Raw genomic sequence first — 19,184 nt, 5'->3', positions numbered from 1 at the left:
TTGAAAAATAATTGGGATCATGTTGGCCCACCAATATAACAAAGGTCAAAGGTCATATGAAACTACACTACTGCCTATTTCGGGCGATTTTGCGTCGTCTAGAAATCCACGCGCCAATATGATCCCATTAAGTTGTCTGCGTATTATGATTATATAGATTCTCAGCAACACATAAATAGCAAAAACCAAATGGAATTTGAGTGGCGCTAACAAATATTACATATCAAAAGTTCACAATACATGCCTATTCACACCCCCCCCCCCCCTAATTTGGTACATTCTTACAGGCAGGGACTCATAACTAATTACCTCATGCTCCACTACACTTTCATTGAAAAATTTGTCATAAATTAATTTATACAAGAAATTATTTTTTACATCAGAAAATGGCACAACTGTTTAAAGTTGCATAAGAATGTGCAAAAAATAGGCTTTACCAATGGAAATTGTCAACTAAATTTCCTGATAAGTACAGAGTCTGTTTGTGTCTGTTTTAAATTAAAAAAGCAATACTGAACAGTGCGCACTGCAGTGCAATTTTGTATTCAATGACTGGACAAGGCTACAGAGTTAATGAGTCTGCATTATTTATAGATAAAGAATAATTAGGCGGTTGAAACACCCGAGATGTCACTGTGCACTTTAATTAACAGTGTATGAGTTGATTAATGGTGCATAGTAATACTGTACATGTGCTAGGCCCTACTGTTTTGATGTGGACACAGATGTTGAAGTACTGTGAAATTCAGGCCTTGAATTTCGTTCTTGAAGAGGAAAAGCAATTTTCCTCTGGCATCAAGGGCCATTTCTAGCCACGAGAAATTTGTATTAGAACTTTGCAGAGGAAATGTTTATGTTATGTTGCAAAGGGCACCACAGCAAAAGCACAGCTAAGTGGTTTCTTTCCCTGCATTTCACCTCTGTGGACCCCAGTTCGAATCCCACCTCAGACCGGATGCGGATTGGGTTTTTAGTCTCTACCTGATCGCTTGAGGTTTCCCAATTTGGGGTTTACCTCCTACATGTACATCTAAAACTGAGCATTTCTTCTCGTTTCATACATGTAGTTCATACTGTTTGGGGCCAATTGTGCTGATATTGGATACAAAAACAAATAAAATAGAATTGTATTTTCTCAAATATATTTATATCTACAATCAGCTTTAACATCCACCTCTAGTAATGAAATTAAGAAAGCTTCTATAAAAAAAAACCTTTCTGTAAATTAGTAGCACCGAAAAGAACTTGAGCTACATCCTAGACTAGACAGCAGCCGCAGTAGACATTAATTGTCACTGTTTCTTAGGCCCTAGTATCCTACTGCTAACCAAAGTCACCTCCCAGCCGAGTAATAGCATTAGATGTAATGCCTGGAAATAATGACTTTATTAGCTTAGAGCGCCCCCGAAATCGAAAGCAATTTAACTTGGACGTCAATAATTCGTTTCCACCTCAGACAATTTCGCAAAAAGCATGCTGCAGTTAACTACACTGTATTACTGTCATGATGTGCTTGCCTTCTCAAGCCGAGGATATTCTGAGGATTTAAAAAAAAAGTACAAGAAACCGCGATGGTGGCTTCACGAACTCGGGTAACGAGGCAAAATGGTCAGAACCATAATAATAGTGGCTTCTTATATAGCGCGCACATCCGCCACTCAGTGACGCTCAAGGCCCTTCATCATGCAGTATTTTTCTGCAAGGTATCATGTATGTTGGACTTTATTTGAATTATGAGATCTACTTCCCTTTACATATTTGTACCATGTAATGGTTTACAGGGTGCTGTGGTGCATGCAGGTAATCAAACCAGGAACACTTGGGTGAACTCCTTATGATAAGTGCACTGGGTTCTTTTACATAAGTTACACACCACACGGGACCAACAAATATATGTGCCGTCCGAAGACGAAAAAGAGAATGAATTTGCTAGTAGTTGTATTGCAGAGCTAGCATGGATTGGCTATTGGCATACAAAAGAACTGTTCATTATGTACGCATACATGTAGTATAAGTGGCTTGGTATTTTTATCTATTTTGTTTCCTTGTTTTTTAGTTTATCTAATGTATATTTTTATGCGTAATAAAACTAAACTAAAGTACTCCTTTTCACATCATGTAGAACCAGCAAAAATAATAATAATTTTGCTCCATCATGCAGAACTATGTCATTTATCCAATGGTACAGTAGGCCTACGTGTACTATGTAGGTGTACTAATGTCATTGAAACTGAAAGCAGTTTTGTACACTTCAGAGATTTTCTGGGTAATTGAGAGATGATTGTGCATGAAACCTTACTCCAACTTCACAGTCCGAGATAAATTCCTAGCCCACACAGGAATACTTGTAAGCTCTAGGCCTCAAAGACCAGTAGCTGTATGAAATTACTAAATACATAAGATCACTGAATGTATTGTGTAGGGTATTACATTTGCCACTCTTTGAACTGGGATTTCATTCATGAGGTTAGAAGTTAGAGGCTCAAAATATCCAGGGTCTCCCGTAGAGAAGGTTTAAAGGCACTGTACACTATTGGTAATTACTTTAAATAGTAATGTTAGCATAAAAACTTACTTGATAACGAGCATTGGAGGGCTGTTGATAATATAAAACATTGTGAGAAACAGCTCCCTCTGATGTAATGTAGTTTTTGAGAAAGAAGCAATTTGTCACCTAAATATTTTAATTTGATTTCGAGACCTCAGAAATTGGATTTTGAGGTGTCAAAATCAAGCATCAGAAAGCACGGAAGGCACACAACTTAGTGTGACAAGGGTGTTTTTTTCGACCAATTTTGACGACCAATTTAGCTAAAGTTTTCACACGTTTGTTATTTCATGCATGTTGAGATACACCAAGTGAGAAGACTGGTCTTTGACAATTCCAGTGTCTTTAATCAAGTTTCTCAAGCATATGGTGGAATGCAAAGCTTTCAACGCAGCAATAAAACACCTGTTGAATGTTATTGTTTGTATTTAGCGCCATCATGAGCACTTTGATGGATTTCTGCGCTTTATAATTTGTCAATATTATTTTAGTAATTGTTTGATCACACTAATTTAAGACTTAATTATCCAACATTTGACCTTACACTAAGATTGGGCGATATCACGATATTATCGAATATCACGATATTAATTTGGAAACGATTTCGATATCGGATCGATTTGGTTTTAATCGAAATATCGATATATCGCGATATATCGCGATTATCGCGATATCGATCAAATATCGCAATATCACGATGTATTTCCTAGCTGAGACATCTTGCACCCCATAGGTTTGGAGTAAAACCAGAAGAATAGGTCATTAGACCACCTCTCTTATGCTATGACTGTCTCTTCTACAACTTCCACTGGGAGTTTGAAGACTGGTGATGTCAAATTTAATTAATCGCGATTATATCAAATATCGCAATTGTCGGCGATATATCATGAATAAAATATATCGATATCGCCCAAGCTTACCTTACACCACCTACCCCCCCCCCCCCCTTCACCATTTCAAATTCACACTGAACTTGGACACAAAATATTTTGAGGTACACGTAAAACAAATCCAGACAAATTCCTGAAGCTTCTCATGCCTAAACAACTTTTAATTTGCAGAAAGTGTGTGCATGGTCAACTGTGTACATGTAGTGGTTTGAATATTCTGGAGCTTAAATGTAGAGCCAGGAGAGAAAGTAGGCTGTGGAAGACTTCATTTAATTTTGGCAACAATCAGAAGAAAAAAATGTGTAAAAAAAAACTGGTCCAGGGGTCAATTTCACAAAGAGTCAGGACTAGTCCTAACTTAGGACTAGTCCTAGGAGATATACAAAATGCATGGATAGTCCTAAGCTAGGATGAGTAACTGATCCTAACTCGAGATAAGACTAGTCCTAACTCTTTGTGAAATCCACCCCAGGAGAGAAAGGTTACATACGCACAAAGATAGAGGTTGAGGGATTACAGTCAGTCCAAGCAGCCATTAAACTGAATTCTTGCAGTGCATCGACACCATCGATGTACATTGTGTACACGTACTGTGTAATAGCACAGAGCATCTAGATTAAGTAATAATTGATGTTGATGTCTTTTTTTATCGTGGTTGAAGTACTTGAAACCTGTGTACCATGCATAATGTATCAAGCTACAACTGTGAGTTAGTTCAATTGACTTGCTTAATAGCTGCGCGTTGTGGGATCGAGCGGTTTAAGTGCAGCAGACTCTTGTTCTGGTTGCTGAGTCACAGGGTGCGGGTTCGAATCCCGGTTATAACATTTGTGTCCTTGAGCAAAACAGATTAAAAAATAAAATTGCTTCTCATCACCCAGGGGTAAATGAGAACCTGTGAAGACAGAGATGGTTCTTGTGATTGATTTAGCTTAGTGTGCTACATAGTACTTGGCACTTGGCAGCCCAAGCGATACTCTGTCACTCCCCAGAGTTTTCTGCCCACTTCACTGTGTCTGTTCCAACATGTCCGAAGCCCAGTTTACATGTATGCAGTATGGTGAGATACTTGTAAAATAGCATTTTTTTCCTGCTGCACCTTGTGATATTGACTCTTAGAGTCTTTTACAGAATCCTGCAATCAAACTTCGAAGTACATTGTAAAACACAATTCCTTGACAAGTCCTGTGGGATTGATATACACTTGATAGAAAGGCAGAAATCTCTTGCTCTTTAATGCTGTCACACTTTCGTATGCATGTTGGGATTTGCTACGAATCACCTTTATGTTCACCAAGTCACGGAAACCATTCAGAAAATCTGATTGCTTGCTCCATGATTAATGCAACATCAGGACATCATCATTATCATACATCTAGGGTATTATTAAGCTGTCAACAAAATTTCTAAAGACACATCACACTGGTGTGATGTGTCTTTAGATATTTTTTTTCAGCTTGTGCGCTGTGTATGGTAAGGGGATGGCTTAATTTTTGTAGCCATGGTAATGAATGAAACAATGTGTGTGTTTGTATGGCCTACCCTCCGAGGAAATTTTTCAATTGGAACAATAGGTCCTCTTTGTTTTCATGGACCCTCACTTGTCATTCGTGTCATGTAACCAATAGGGATTGCTTCAATACAGGAAAAACAGAAAGTACAATAGGTCCTCAACGTAATGGTCAAATACGCTGAGAAATTCACTCCATGTGCATTATAAACACACCGTCTAACTTACTCTTCCAAGTGTGTTCTGACATATTATGTTATTCAGAAAATCTGATTTCTCGTTCCGCTAATTACTGCAACATGAGGACATGTGTAACCATATTTTGAGTTGAACATTTGTGTACACGTGCATGTACAACTGTACTGTCAGTTACTCTACCAAATAACCTCATGTGCATTTTATACACACAGAATGTTCAATGTCCTGTCTGTGTTCCGACATGTGTTAGTCAGAAAATTGGTTTCTCGTTTCATTTTTTAGTGCAACCTGAGGACATGAGTAACCATTGAAACGAATGAAACATTTTTGTGTATAAATATCTGAATGGAAAATATTACCTCATGTGTTATATACAAACACAGCATGTTTACTCTCCCTTGTGTGTTCCCGACTTATATTATTAGATAAACCACTCCCCCTTAGGCCTTGGTTGTCAGCAATCAAATAATCGGCTCTCAACTCGCATGAGTTCTGTGTACACAGTTGTACCAGATTGCCCAGTTTGCCACAGGAAATTTTGAAAACTGGGCTAATCCTAGGAAATAAAAAATTTCTGTACGGAAGTACTTTACACTTGTAAAATCTAGTACTAGCCTTATTCTTAAGCTTGGGCGATATCACGATATTATACAAATATTGACTGCTTCGAGTGCTATGGTTAAAACTATGACTCCCGAGGTGATCCCCGGAGCGTTCTATTTTCCCCGAGGCGAAGCCGAGGGAAAATAGAACGCTCCGGGGATCACCAAGGGAGTCATAGTTTTTAACCATTGCATGAGTAAAAGCAGTCAATATTTGTTTTATAACACCCCAAACATTTCTACATACTGTACTATTATTATTAAGTTACAGACCTGAATGCTACAATCCACGGACGACGCGAATACAGATTGCATACACTTTTACTTATTGTGTTGCATGTAGTGTCGTGCAATCCGAAATGGTTACAGACTATTAATTTATCATCCTCGTACACGCAACGGACGTCTGGGTACTGCACGCCGTGTGCTAGTCTGTCGGACTAGCGCACGGCGCCGTGTGCTAGTCTTCGGACTAGCGCATGGCAAACCGACGCACTATCACACGGCTGTCGTCTAGCAAAACTAAGACATGTCATGTGACGCGCTCTAAACCAATGAGCAGGCAGAATACTTGCAAGGGGTGTTACAATATCGAATATCACGATACTAATTTGGAAAAGATTTCGATATCGGATCGATTTGGTTTTAATCGAATATCGGTATATCGCGATATCAATTAAGTATCGCAATATGGGGATGTATTTCCTAGCTGAGACATCTTGCACCCCATACATGTAGGTTTGGAGTAAAATTTGATGAATAGGTCGTTAGAACACCTCTCTTATGCTATGACTGTCTCTTCTACAACTTTCACTGGGAGTTTGAAGACTGATGATGTCAAAAATCAGCTAGCTTCGAACTCACAATCCTTGCAACAGTGCACATTGTTCATGTCCAAGTGCACAGGTAATAATACATCACACATGGCTCAAATTTAGAGGGAATGGACATCGGATTGTAGAGCTTGTAAGAAAACCTGGAATTTCATCGTTGAGAGGGCAACGCCATTTTCATTATTGCAAAGGGCACTGCCAGTGGAGAATCTATGGGAAACTTTTGGTTTGAAGGGGCACCAAGGCCAAAACCAGAGGCAACAGTGTATTCTGTGTATTTCTAGGCATCTTGTTTATAGTATAAAAGTATACTCCAATCCAACAATCCTGCCCTCTCTATCTAACCCCCCTCCCCTTTTATGATTCGAATGACTACTTATCGTACGTCTTTCATAGTCTAATCCCGCTCTCCTGCAAACCCAACCCCCCTCTCCTCCCACCCCCCCCCCCCTGCACATTCCGATTGACTACTCACCATGCCTACTGTCTCCAATCTTGCTCTCCTGCCCCCTCCTAGGACACACTGTCTAACCCCATGCCTGGTACTTCACGGAGGCAAGAGAGGCGATCGCCTTGGTCATTGCCTTGTTGCCCTTGAAATGTACAATTTACACAGTCATAGAGTGCCCTTTAACCAGGGAAAGAAATCCCTCGGTGCCCTTTCAAAAACGTAGCATACAGGGCTATCATCCCCTCCCCTTAATCAACCCACCTGCACATTCCAAGTGACAACATGTACTCACCGTGCTTACTGTCTTCATGTGGTCCGATCCCACTCTCCTGCGCCCGGGGGCACCTTGACTCATCGCTGCAATCGCTGTAGTACATAATGAGCGCAACATCCAGCATGAACCATACCATGGAGGTGGCTAGAATCACCTTACAGTACATCAACCTTCTCGCCATCCTGGTATATAAAACACTGTCCACTCTCTCTCTCTCTCAATAACAGCTTGTAAGACCAGTTGGATATAGCGTGATTATTCTAAAATCTTCCTCTAGAAACAATCTCGCACTGTCATTCCTTTCTTCTAGATTCCAGATTTCAAGGAAGACTGACCGCTCTCTCTCGGTAACAGCTTGTGAGACCTGCGATTATTACACAAAGCGTGATTGTTCTCAAATGTTCCTCAAGAGAAAATCTTCCTGACTGTCATTCCTTTCTTCCAGATTCAAGCCTTACAAGTTCACAAAGGCACAATTCTAATTAACGAAGACCAGTTCTTGATTAATTCATCTGCAATATAGGGCGTCATTCATATTAAAAATGAAGTAACAAACAATGTTCATCAGTACAAAACACCTAGTGCATTGTCGGCGTACAAAGCACACAATTAATCAGACAATCAGTGAAATATACTGGTGCTACGCTACCAAACATGTCATAAAAACACACCAGCTGTCAGTAAGACGTCCTCAAGGTGAAATATTACGGTCAGTTATTGATTGGCGGAATAAAGTTATTCCTGTGCATTGACCTAAAAAAAAAAGGTGTGACAGATTTGTCCGAGTGGTGTAACTGTTGCAATCCTTTCCACAGAATGGTTGACTTATTTGTAAAAGCTGGGCCGGCAGATTGTAGGATCCGGAGTGTGTGTAACAAACCTCACGACAACGACACTGCTGGTTCTCATGAATGGGATGTCCCCTAGAATGAGGGAATTGATTTAACCGCACGCTCGCTTCCTGATTTATCTCTTTCTCTCTTCTCGGTTGAGTCACATGACCAGACGGCTGAAGGTCATTGGCTAGATTGCACAAGTCACCACCCCAGGTTGTATTCGGTGATTCTCGATGATCAGGGGATTTCTCAGTCTAGCCTTAGCACAGCTAAGGGCCAAGCTCCAAGGGGTGGTTTGAAAGCTTCTTCAGTGGTCTGATACGTGGCTTAATCACAGGATTAACTATTGATGATCACTTGGATTAGCAGCTGATCTGGATTAAGGTTGCTTGCGGTAGCTTTCAATCTGTAATGAGAAAAAAAAAGACACAATGTTGGTTGAGCACTCTCATTGCTTACACAACCAATTGAGACTAAAAGCTTGTAAACAAATGGCTCTTGCCCAATTCATCAGCTGGCATACCCTAAGTAATATATTTACTCTTCCTCATTTCAACTCTCATGCAGCAAGGCCAGTTAAAAAATAACCAACTTAAGGAGGACGTTTTAAAGATAACCAACTTAGGGAGGACGTTTGTTTGCCTGCATGAATTTTTGATCATTGGAAGAGGTCCACCTGGCAGACAACTTATTTAAAACCAAGCCTGATACTTCACGGAGGCAACGAAGGCCATTGCCTGTGTGTCCCATGGTCATTGCCTTGGTGCCCTTGAAATGCTCCAGTACAAATTTGCAACTTCATCCTAGGGTGCCCTTTACCTTTACCATGCCTTGGTGCCCTTGCCCTTTCAAAAACGCAGCATACTGCCCTGTAAAACCAACTCCCTGTTGTATTACTATTAACCATGCAGCATCACTCACACACAAAAATTATTCAAAGTATTATTCAAAATTTCAAGCGGCTACTATTTAGAAGATTAGCTCCATATAGTCCAAAGAGATCACCCATTTCCAAATTAAAATACAGAGGAAGGAAAAAGAAACAGTTGGACCCCGAAGGATTAAGCCTTAAATTAAAGACACACAGTTCCTGTCTAGAGGCTCTCCTCTCAAGCTGGTCCCTAACTACAACGATTAAAGCCATTATACACTTTCGGTACAGAAATTTTTTTTAAAGTTCACAGATTTACAAATAATTTACAGGGTTTACAGAAGGTAATGGTGAAAGACTTCTCTTGAAATATTAGTCCATAAAATGCTTTACTTTTTGAGAAAACAGTAAAACAATATCAATTCTCGATAGCGAGAATTACGGATTTATTTTAAACACATGTCATGACACGGCGAAACGTGCGGACACAAGAGTGGGTTTTCCCGCTATTTTCTCCCGACTCCGATGACCGATTGAGCCTAAATTTTCACAGGTTTGTTATTTTATATATAAGTTGTGATACACGAAGTGTGGGACTTGGACAACACTGTTTACCGAGAGTGTATAATGGCTTTAACTGAAATTTGTACAACACTAAATCATCCTATAGACCATGTGAATCTTGTTTACAATAAGTGTGACCTTGTACATTTTTTCAGTATTCTGGCAGGCACTGTACTACACTGGTCCTATGGGAAAGTTGACATTTTGTGTCATAATTTCCACATAAATCCAAGAATTATGAAAGTAAAAGCTGGACAAGTTTTGAGATGTGCCCCCTTTCATCATATCAAAAGTTGATAAGATTTAGACAGTGCAATCTCCATAAAATATAAAATTTTATGTTTTCTTCTATAAGGCTGTGTACAAATCATGCCTGTAGGAAGTTCAGGCTCTGTTACTCTTTTGTAAACAAGAGATGTCACAGGTCACATCATCTTCATTTGATCCCGTTATTCTTTAATTGCTTATTATTAGTTGCATCATGATGTACCTTGCTCTCTAATCCTATCCTTTCATGTCCGTCCCCCCCCCCCCCCACACCCGTCGTTGTTACTACCTACTAGGCCTGGGCGAATTATTTGAATATCCGGTTAATGGCGAATAGGTTTTCCTATCCGTAACCGCGAATGCTTTTTTTTTCTTAACCGGATATCCGCATAGGGCGCGAATACCTATTTACAAACCGGATAATTCTGTAATTACAACCGAGTAACCGGATATTCTTTAATATCCGAATATCCGCGGACGTCGGGCAACAACTGATATGAATGTTTTGTCTGAATCCTTATGAAACTTCTATTAAGACAGCATAAAACAGCATAAATTAAGTATTTAACTATGCTCACCTCCTTGAAGAGTTAAAACAATGACATTTCTGACGTAATTTTTTTTTTTTTAATAGCGCCCTCTAGCGGCGAAAAAAATATTCGAATATCCGGTTAATTTCGGATAGTTGGCCAGCGGTATCCGAATAACAAAATTTCACTATTCGCCCAGCGCTACTACCTACAATGCGTTTTTCCTATTTTATGGTCCAGTAATCTACCCTTTCATACTGACCGTCCTTTGTACTCCTTAATTTACTCCTATTGGTACATAGCCACCAATTGTTTATAATATTAGTTATTTTGATTGGCTATAATTTCACCCCTTTTTTTTACAGATCCCTTGAAAGCTTCCCTTAGTCCTTTGCTCCTCTTTCTACTATGAATAGATTTTTTTGTCTGTACTTGTTTATGCCTCTAAAGAAGGTCCTGTTTGGATCAAAAGCTTAGGCCATCTAACATACACCCTTCTTATTTTAAAATATATTAATACTTTATAGTAAGTTCCTTCCTTCTAGAATTTGCAGGACTTGCTAGAACATGTCTTTGATAAGTTACAGACCCTTGAATATTTATTCAAATACCAATATTTTAAAGATGCTATGTCAGATTTTTGGCCCCAAACATTAAAAAACAGATTTTTTTTAGTGAATGGTATTTCAAAGAGTATCACCCACTCTAACAAAAAAAAGTTTAACTTTTACTTTGAATAGTCAGGAACCATGACAAAAATTTAAAACTAATAACTGGCGGACTTTTCGAGCAATGGCTCAAATGAAAGCTTGTAACTTTTTCGACCCAAATCAAAATACCTATTGAATTTTAAATCAAAATGTCTGGGTCAAATTGGCCAAAAATCTGACAAAGCATCTTTAATAAGACAGAACAGTCCCAATTAAATCAACAAACGCAACAATCACAATGTACTGTAAAACAACAGCACTTTCTCTACGGAGGATGCCTTGTTTGGTAATGTTTTACTCCCACGATGGTTGTGCAATCGGTCTATAATAATTCACAACCGGTAAGTTTCCCTAGTGGTCTACAACTTGAATAACATAATTAATAAAACGTTAACAAAAAATATAGAATATAATTAAATAATGAAACAAACAAAGAAACATATATTTAAATAAATAAACACATGTATTATCACTTTTTCTTTAAACAATAATAGGCCTTTAAGCTAACTATTTTACTATGAAGGTTTGCTTGAAGAAGAAAAACCCTGTTCTAAATAATTACCTCCAAAATTGTTTCATTTTCATTATCTGTCATAAAGTGAACCATGGAACCCAAAGCAAGTATTTGTTCTTGCTGAATTGACTTTCAATTTGGTATAATTTTCATTGCTCATGGTTCATTTTGTTTATTTAAAGAAACCTCAAGTGGCAATGAAAAATCACATAACTTATTAATGGCGTACAATTACGAGTAGACCCATTTTTCTGGAATGATGTCGTCTGATGTTTGAGATATTTAATATTTTGACACAATTGAAAAAGAAGTCAAAATACCCAGCTGGCTACGACTGTCCATTTCATTTCTTATTAAACTCCTAAGTTAAAATTGTGTGTTTATAAGGCAGGAAAAGATACTGTTTTTAGAGACCTTTGATCAACAATAACTGGTTCATATGAGGCATCAATTTGTTCTTCAGTGTAAAAAGTGAAAGAAGCCAATAATTTTTTATATTTAAAGATGCTATGTCAGATTTTTGGACCCAAACATTAAAAAATTGATTTTTTTTTGAGTGAATGGTATTTCAAAGAGTATATTTATTTTAAACACATGTCATGACACGGCGAAACGTGCGGATACAAGAATGGGTTTTCCCGTTATTTTCTCCCGACTCTGATGACCGATTGAGCCTAAGTTTTCACAGGTTTGTTATTTTTTTTATCAGTTGTGATACACGAAGTGTGAGCCTTGGACAATACTGTTTACGGAAAGGGTCCAATGGCTTTAATGACCCTTTTAGGGCTTTAAAAAGCCCCCTTTAACAATTTGTTTCCATGTGGTGTGGTTATTTTCTTTATTTGCATGATACTGTACACATTGTTCTGATGGGTGGTATGGTCAATCAATTTCCCCCAAACAATTACTTGGCTATTCTGAATGGCCCAAAAGGGATTTTCTGTTTGTTTTATTACAGGAACCAATAGTTTCTTGTTTAGAGACATGAGCATGTAGGAAGAATCAAACATTGGGGAAGAATGCAACATCGTACACGCCAGGAAATACTTTGCCTTGCAAGCAGGAACAGGAAATCAAAGTCATGAAAATATAATTGCTTGTCTTTGTTTCAGCATTTAAAGGAACTTTAGAGAATTGGTAAGAAAACAACTTGTCTAAGATCACAGATTATGAGATTTACATAAAACTTAAACAGCCTAATGATGATGATTGTGGAAAACATCCCTTGAAACATTTCTGTCTGAAATGACATAATTGATGAGAGAAATTAATCAACAAAACTAACTTCCCGTTTGGAGTTTATCGTTCAGTGAGCGTTTTATTTGTTCGATGTCATGCAAAATGTGTAATCAGTTAGTCACTATTTTCTTATGACCCAGACGGCTGATCGATCTCAAACTTCTACAGGTTTGTCAGTTTAATGGTGGATTACATAAAGTGCTTACACTGCCTGCAACTGTTTTGTTAGCACACAAAAAATCTGTAATGTCCCTTTAAAACCAACCCCTATGAAGGGACACAATTCCAGTCAATGAAACATAAACAAGAAAATCCACAGGAAGTACTAAGAAACAATGAGAAAACGAAAATCAACATCGTCAGTCACTGGAAATAAACTGTGGAATTCCCCCATGATGTCAACCCGATCCCATCAGTACGTAATTATTCTTTGTTAGTTCCTCCTTTTATAAATTCGTCAGAGACCATAGCAGTCACAAGCCATGTATACCACACCTAAATGGAATTTTTTACCACTGCTGTATATTTAAACATCTACATGTAGATCCTTTGTAAAGTACTTTAAAATCTCAGCATACATAAAACTCAATATTGACGTCTCAGGTCTTTCTCAATAATCCACCAAGTTGTTCACACTGCCAGCTTTTTGACAACTAAATATTCCACCAACCTTTCACACTGCCAGCTTTTTCACAACTCCACTAGCTGTTTCAACCATTTTTGTTCACACTGCCAGCTTTTTCACAACTCCTCCAGCTTTTCCAAATTGCCACCAGCTTTTTCACCACCCAACCAACTTTTTCACACTGCCAGCCTTTTCAGAACTCCACCAACTTGTTCTTAACTCAGCCAGCTTTTTTACAACTCCACTGGTCAGCTTTTTCACAACTCCACCAGCTTTTTCACAACTCCACCAGCTTGTTCACAACTCCCACAGCTTTTTTGCAACTCCACCAGCTTTTTCATCAATCCACCAACTTGTTCACACGGCCAGCTTTTTCACAACTCCACCAGCTTTTTTACAACTCCACCAGCTTCTCCAAATTGCCACCAGCTTTTTCACCACTCTACCAACTTGTTCTTAACTCAGCCAGCTTTTTCACAACTCCACTGGTCAGCTTTTTCACAACTCCACCAGCTTTTTCACAACTCCACCAGCTTGTTCACAACTCCAACAGCTTTTTTGCAACTTCACCAGCTTTTTCATCAATCCACCAACTTGTTCACACGGCCAGCTTTTTCACAACTCCACCAGCTTTTTTACAACTCCACCAGCTTCTCCAAATTGCCACCAGCTTTTTCACCACTCTACCAACTTGTTCGTAACTCCACCAGCTTTTCCACAACTCCACTGGTCAGCTTTTTCACAACTCCACCAGCTTTTTCACAACTCCACCAGCTTTTTCACAACTCCACCAGCTTTTTTACAACTCCACCAGCTTCTCCAAATTGCCACCAGCTTTTTCACCACTCTACCAACTTGTTCGTAACTCCACCAGCTTTTCCACAACTCCACTGGTCAGCTTTTTCACAACTCCACCAGCTTTTTCACAACTCCACCAGCTTTTTCACAACTCCACCAGCTTTTTTGCAACTCCACCAGCTTTTTTTTTACACCACAGCTTTTTCACAACTCCACCAGCTTTTTTCAATAGTCCACCAGTTTGTTCACAACTCCACCAGCTTTTTCACTCTTCCACCCGCTGTTTCACCATCCAAATGTCACACTAAATTAAATAGGGATGCTTACTGAGTTTTGAGGTTACCGGCCCAATACGAAAATTAAACCCAGACCAGTTGTCCGGTGAATATTTTAACCCCAGTCCAGTTTGTTTTCAAATACTCAAACAAAAATCCTGTGAAAATAAACCAAGAAACAGCAGCACACACAATGTTGGCACACAGAAATTAACTAAGGATACTGTAGTATAACCTAGCTCTATGACATGGTATAACTTGATGGTAGTAAATTTGCACACTAAGAATTCCTCAGCCTCTGGTCATGAAAGCAGGCTACCTCCATTACTACATGCTCTGATGGTGGGGAGGAATTGTTTGTTTACATGAACTTTGGTCAGTAAATCAAACTAACCATTGGTCAATTTCTGATTCACTGTACACTACATATGTATTTATAAGCTTATGTGTAGGATTTGTTCACCAACCAGTGATAAAGGTTTCCACTGTAAAGCACACTTACATGTTTGTGTTTGCAATGGTATGTACACCAACTTACTTTAGTTTAGGCCTACTTTAGAAAAGTCCATCTCTATTACAACCTATACTATTGCTAAATTTAATACAAAATGGGACTCCTTTAAATTATTGTGTCAAGGTCAACTCTGTATTTCTTTGTTGTCTATATATTTATTAACTTTATATTATGTTGTTTAATTGTCATGGTTTTTCAGTATTTTTGTAAAGTGAACACTATTGGTAATTACTCAAAATAATTGTTAGCGTAAAACCTTACTTGGGGACGAGAAATGGGGAGAGGTTGATGTAAGAGGTTGATGTAACTTTTCACGAGGTTGATTTCGAGACCTCAGATTTAGAATTTGAGGTCCTGAAATCAACCATCTAAACGCTCACAACTTTGTGTTACAAGGGTGTTTTTTCTTTCATTATTATCTCGCAACTTCGACGACCAATTGAGCTCAAATTTTCACAGGTTTGTTATTTTATGCATATAAATGTTGAGATACACCAAGTGGGAAGACTGGTCTTTGACAATTACCAATAGTGTCCACTGCCTTTAAGGTTTAAATAAATCAATTTTCTGACTCGTAGTTTTAGTCCAGGACTCTTAACCGCTCAGCCATGACACGCCACGTATTATTACAGGCAGTATAGGGCCAACATGTACAAATACAATAATCAATTGTATGGTAGTGCATTGTCACGGAATCACAAGCTGATAATATTTGTAAAGACTCTTTCAATTCGCAAAGCAGACAGAGTGAAATGAAAAGGGCTAGACTTTTCCCAAGTTATTCTGTCCGGGAATATAATCACTGCATTCAGTATTCTGATTAACTCACAGCCCTTGAACTTTGCTTGTTGAGGGGCCACAGCCTTTTTCATTCAGTAGGCCTACACATGTATGGGCACTTCCATGAGAAAAAATGTAAATTCTTGTATCTGGAACGTTGTAAAGGGCATCCCAGCAGAAGCACAGGGCACCAAGGCAATCGCTGTGGGTGCCATGGGTTTTTTCCTGGGCCAAGTTAATAAAGCCTGTTAGCACAAAAACTGGATAGGCCTAAGCACAGAAAAGTATTCCTTATTAATATGTAAAGCCATTATACACTTTCGGAACAGAAAAAAAAACAAGTTCACAGATTTACAAATAATTTACATGATTTACAGAAGGTAATGGTGAAAGACTTCTCTTGAAATATTATTCCATGAAATGCTTTATTTTTTTAGAAAACATTAAAACAATTATCAATTCTCGTTGTCGAGAATTTCGGATTTATTTTGAACACATGTCATTCGTGGTGAAACGTGCGGAAACAAGAGTGGGTTTTCCCGATATTTTCACCCAACTCCGATGACCGATTGAACCTAAATTTCCACAGGTTCGTTATTTTTTATATAAGTTGTGATACACGAAGTGTGGGCCTTTGGACAATACTGTTTATCGAAAGTGTCCAATGGCTTTTACATAAACAGGTCACCAGCCAAAAATACATAAAGTTTACATTTTTGTGACCGGGCGGTGCCGCGCTCAATTTTTGCTTAGCAAAGAAATTTGTCAAGCAGTAGTTTCTGCTAAACAGCTTCATGTAATTGGGTCCAAGTGTGAACTCACACAGATCTGTTTTTTCATTTGAAAAACAAAATATCACAATAAACACTAAACAAACAAAACTCATCCATCGGCGCTCTGATTTATTATTAATAACCCTCTTTTTTTTTAACCTTCTATTTAAACCACATGGACAAGTCCTTTGTAGACTCCGATGCTGTTGCCATGAAAACGATGACCTTGCCTCATTTGGATTAGAGAGAATTAATTTGCAATGACGCAACAAAGGGTCCAATCATTATCCGGATTGGTGTCCAATATTAAATTTTATAGCATCGCGTCAGTATGGCAAAAATAGAAGGTGACACCAGCACGTGGCATGTGCACCACCTAATGACGAAATCCCTGTTAGTGTTCTCAGAGCACATTACTAGTGTATTGATTATGTTTCTTAGTTTCACGATTTGTTATTTTTAATGTATGGCTTCTATGTAACTTTAACAATTACAGAACATCAAGACACAGCCTCGCTACCATCGGCAGCGCGCCATATCGATACCTCTCATCACTAACCCCTAGAATAGAAGGGATGTACTGAGAAAAAAAGCTGATTGGCTCATGAAATTGGTTTAATGCATTAAATGTGAAGTGTGCACACACAGTTTTAAGATATTCGCATGCTGATCACGCCCGCGTTTTTTTATGGCATGAACACGTTTTTTTTAAAGATAAACAAAAACATTCTTAAAGATGAAATCTACATGCATGCGCGCGTAGAAAGGATTGATTACAGGCGCTCATTAAAATGTGCTAGATTCTAGCACATTTTAATGTAGATTCTAGCACATTTTAATGAACAAATTCCAGAGGTTATGATCAAGCAAGGCATGCTGGGTAAAAATGGCACGGGAACGAGGTTGATCAAGACGGTTATCTGAGGAGGCTCAACAGAAACTGGCCAGTTACCATAAAAAAACTTCATAGAGTGTTCATTGTAACTGGTGCCAGACTAACTGTTTGCTTAACAAAGAAATTTGCTGAGCAGTATTTCTGCTTTAAAATATAACAGCTTCATGAAATTTGGCCCTTGTCCTAAGCAGTTCAGTCCAGTCAAGTCAGCAGTACTTGGTTACATGGCGTGCACACAGTGCTGTCGAGGACACCGTAGAGGATTTCACCCAACCTCGTTCCCAGCGGTGATCGATCTCACTGCACCATTTTTTCCCAGCATGCCTCGCTCGATCATAACCCCTGGAATTGGCAAATTTAAATGTGCTTTATGCTAGCACATTTAAATGAGTCTTTAATGAGCGTTCATATTCATTATTCAATATTTTCTACGCGCGCACGCATGTCTTTCGTCGTAAGGAATTTTTTTTTTTTTAACGTGTTCGTGTCATAAAAACGCGGGCGTGATCAACATACATATCTTAAACCTCTGCGCCCACGCACTTGACATTTAATGCATTTAACCAATTCCCTGAGCCAATCAGCATTGTTTCCTAGTACATCCCTCCCAGGGGTTAGTGACGAGAGGTATCGATACGGCGCGCTGCCCATGGTAGCGAGACTGGATTTCACCCTGTACAGCATGTGTTAAGGATGACGTAGGTAGGCGGATCTGCGCCAAATCCAAAATAATGTGTGTGCGCTAATATTTAATAAGTCAATGACAATGGCCGGACACCTCAGAGTTTGCCGGAGAAATTTGCTAGGAATTCACCATTTTGATGCTGCCTTTGTTTGGTTACCAAAGACCCAAGTATACATCGAGAAGTTTTGTGTACATAGAAGTGTAAACAGATCGTTACTGCACTGGGGCATAGCGGGAATTTCTTGTGAAAACTTCTGAAAACAAGGGGGGAAAAGTCAACAAACAGAACTATACTTGAAAACAAGTTAGACACATTTTAGTTCAAAGGTTCGATTAAAAACAAAATCTCAAATTTAGCACCCATTCATTCACTGCTGAGTGAAGAATCATAGAAAAAATAGAATAAAGAATGGGTGCAACATCATTCGATTTGTTTTTGAGAATTGTTTGTTTGGAAGAAGTTAAATTGGTTTGGTGGGGTGAAGTTTTAAATTGAAGTCACTAAATGGAGGCTGGAAGAAACTGTGATGTCACATAACACCTAATTAGTTTAGAACTTTAATTGACAGTCGTTTATAACGTTACTACAGTCTAGCTAGGGGAAGTAGGCAAACAAAATACTTACCAATATTAATAAACGTACTTCCTTGCACCACAAACGTTACGCCCTGCGTGCAGCAGCACAAAATGACACTAGTAGGTAGACAGTCGTTGATCATCAGCAAAAGCAAAAACTTGTCACCCAAAAAGTCCGTTCCTTGAACGCATCCATGGATGTAACAAGAGAACAGCCTAAACTACTTCACTCAAATTAGTTTAAACAGGGTGATATAATGCCGAAAAACAGTGGGTTGTGCCACTGTTTTTGACAATACTACACGGTTGTATCGAAACGGCACATGCTTTCGTGTTGTGATGGTATTCGATATCCACCACACAACGTTGTGCCGACTTGTTTTGTCAGTACGCGCACGATCGCGTGTCACTTCCTGAAAAACTATC

The 19,184-nt window shown here is 38.8% G+C and overlaps 1 protein-coding gene across 1 annotated transcript in view; it reads right to left on the bottom strand.

Moving 5' to 3' along the window:
* The window catches only part of LOC139948617 (polypeptide N-acetylgalactosaminyltransferase 1-like), a 72,467-nt gene extending 53,343 nt beyond the window's left edge, over positions 1-19,124 (bottom strand). Inside the window, exons 1-2 of the mRNA XM_071946811.1 lie at positions 18,808-19,124; positions 7,325-8,548 (exon numbers count right to left, since the gene is read on the bottom strand). Of these exons, the coding sequence (XP_071802912.1) occupies positions 7,325-7,487 (163 nt within the window). The 5' untranslated portion in view covers positions 7,488-8,548; positions 18,808-19,124. The remainder of the gene's footprint in view (positions 1-7,324; positions 8,549-18,807) is intronic.
* Between the last annotated feature and the right edge of the window lie 60 nt (positions 19,125-19,184).

The sequence above is a fragment of the Asterias amurensis genome, chromosome 16 (assembly GCF_032118995.1).
Source record: "Asterias amurensis chromosome 16, ASM3211899v1".
NCBI classification, from domain to species: domain Eukaryota; kingdom Metazoa; phylum Echinodermata; class Asteroidea; order Forcipulatida; family Asteriidae; genus Asterias; species Asterias amurensis.
Note: the sequence above shows the minus strand (reverse complement) of the source record. Positions and strands in the feature narration are given on the sequence as shown.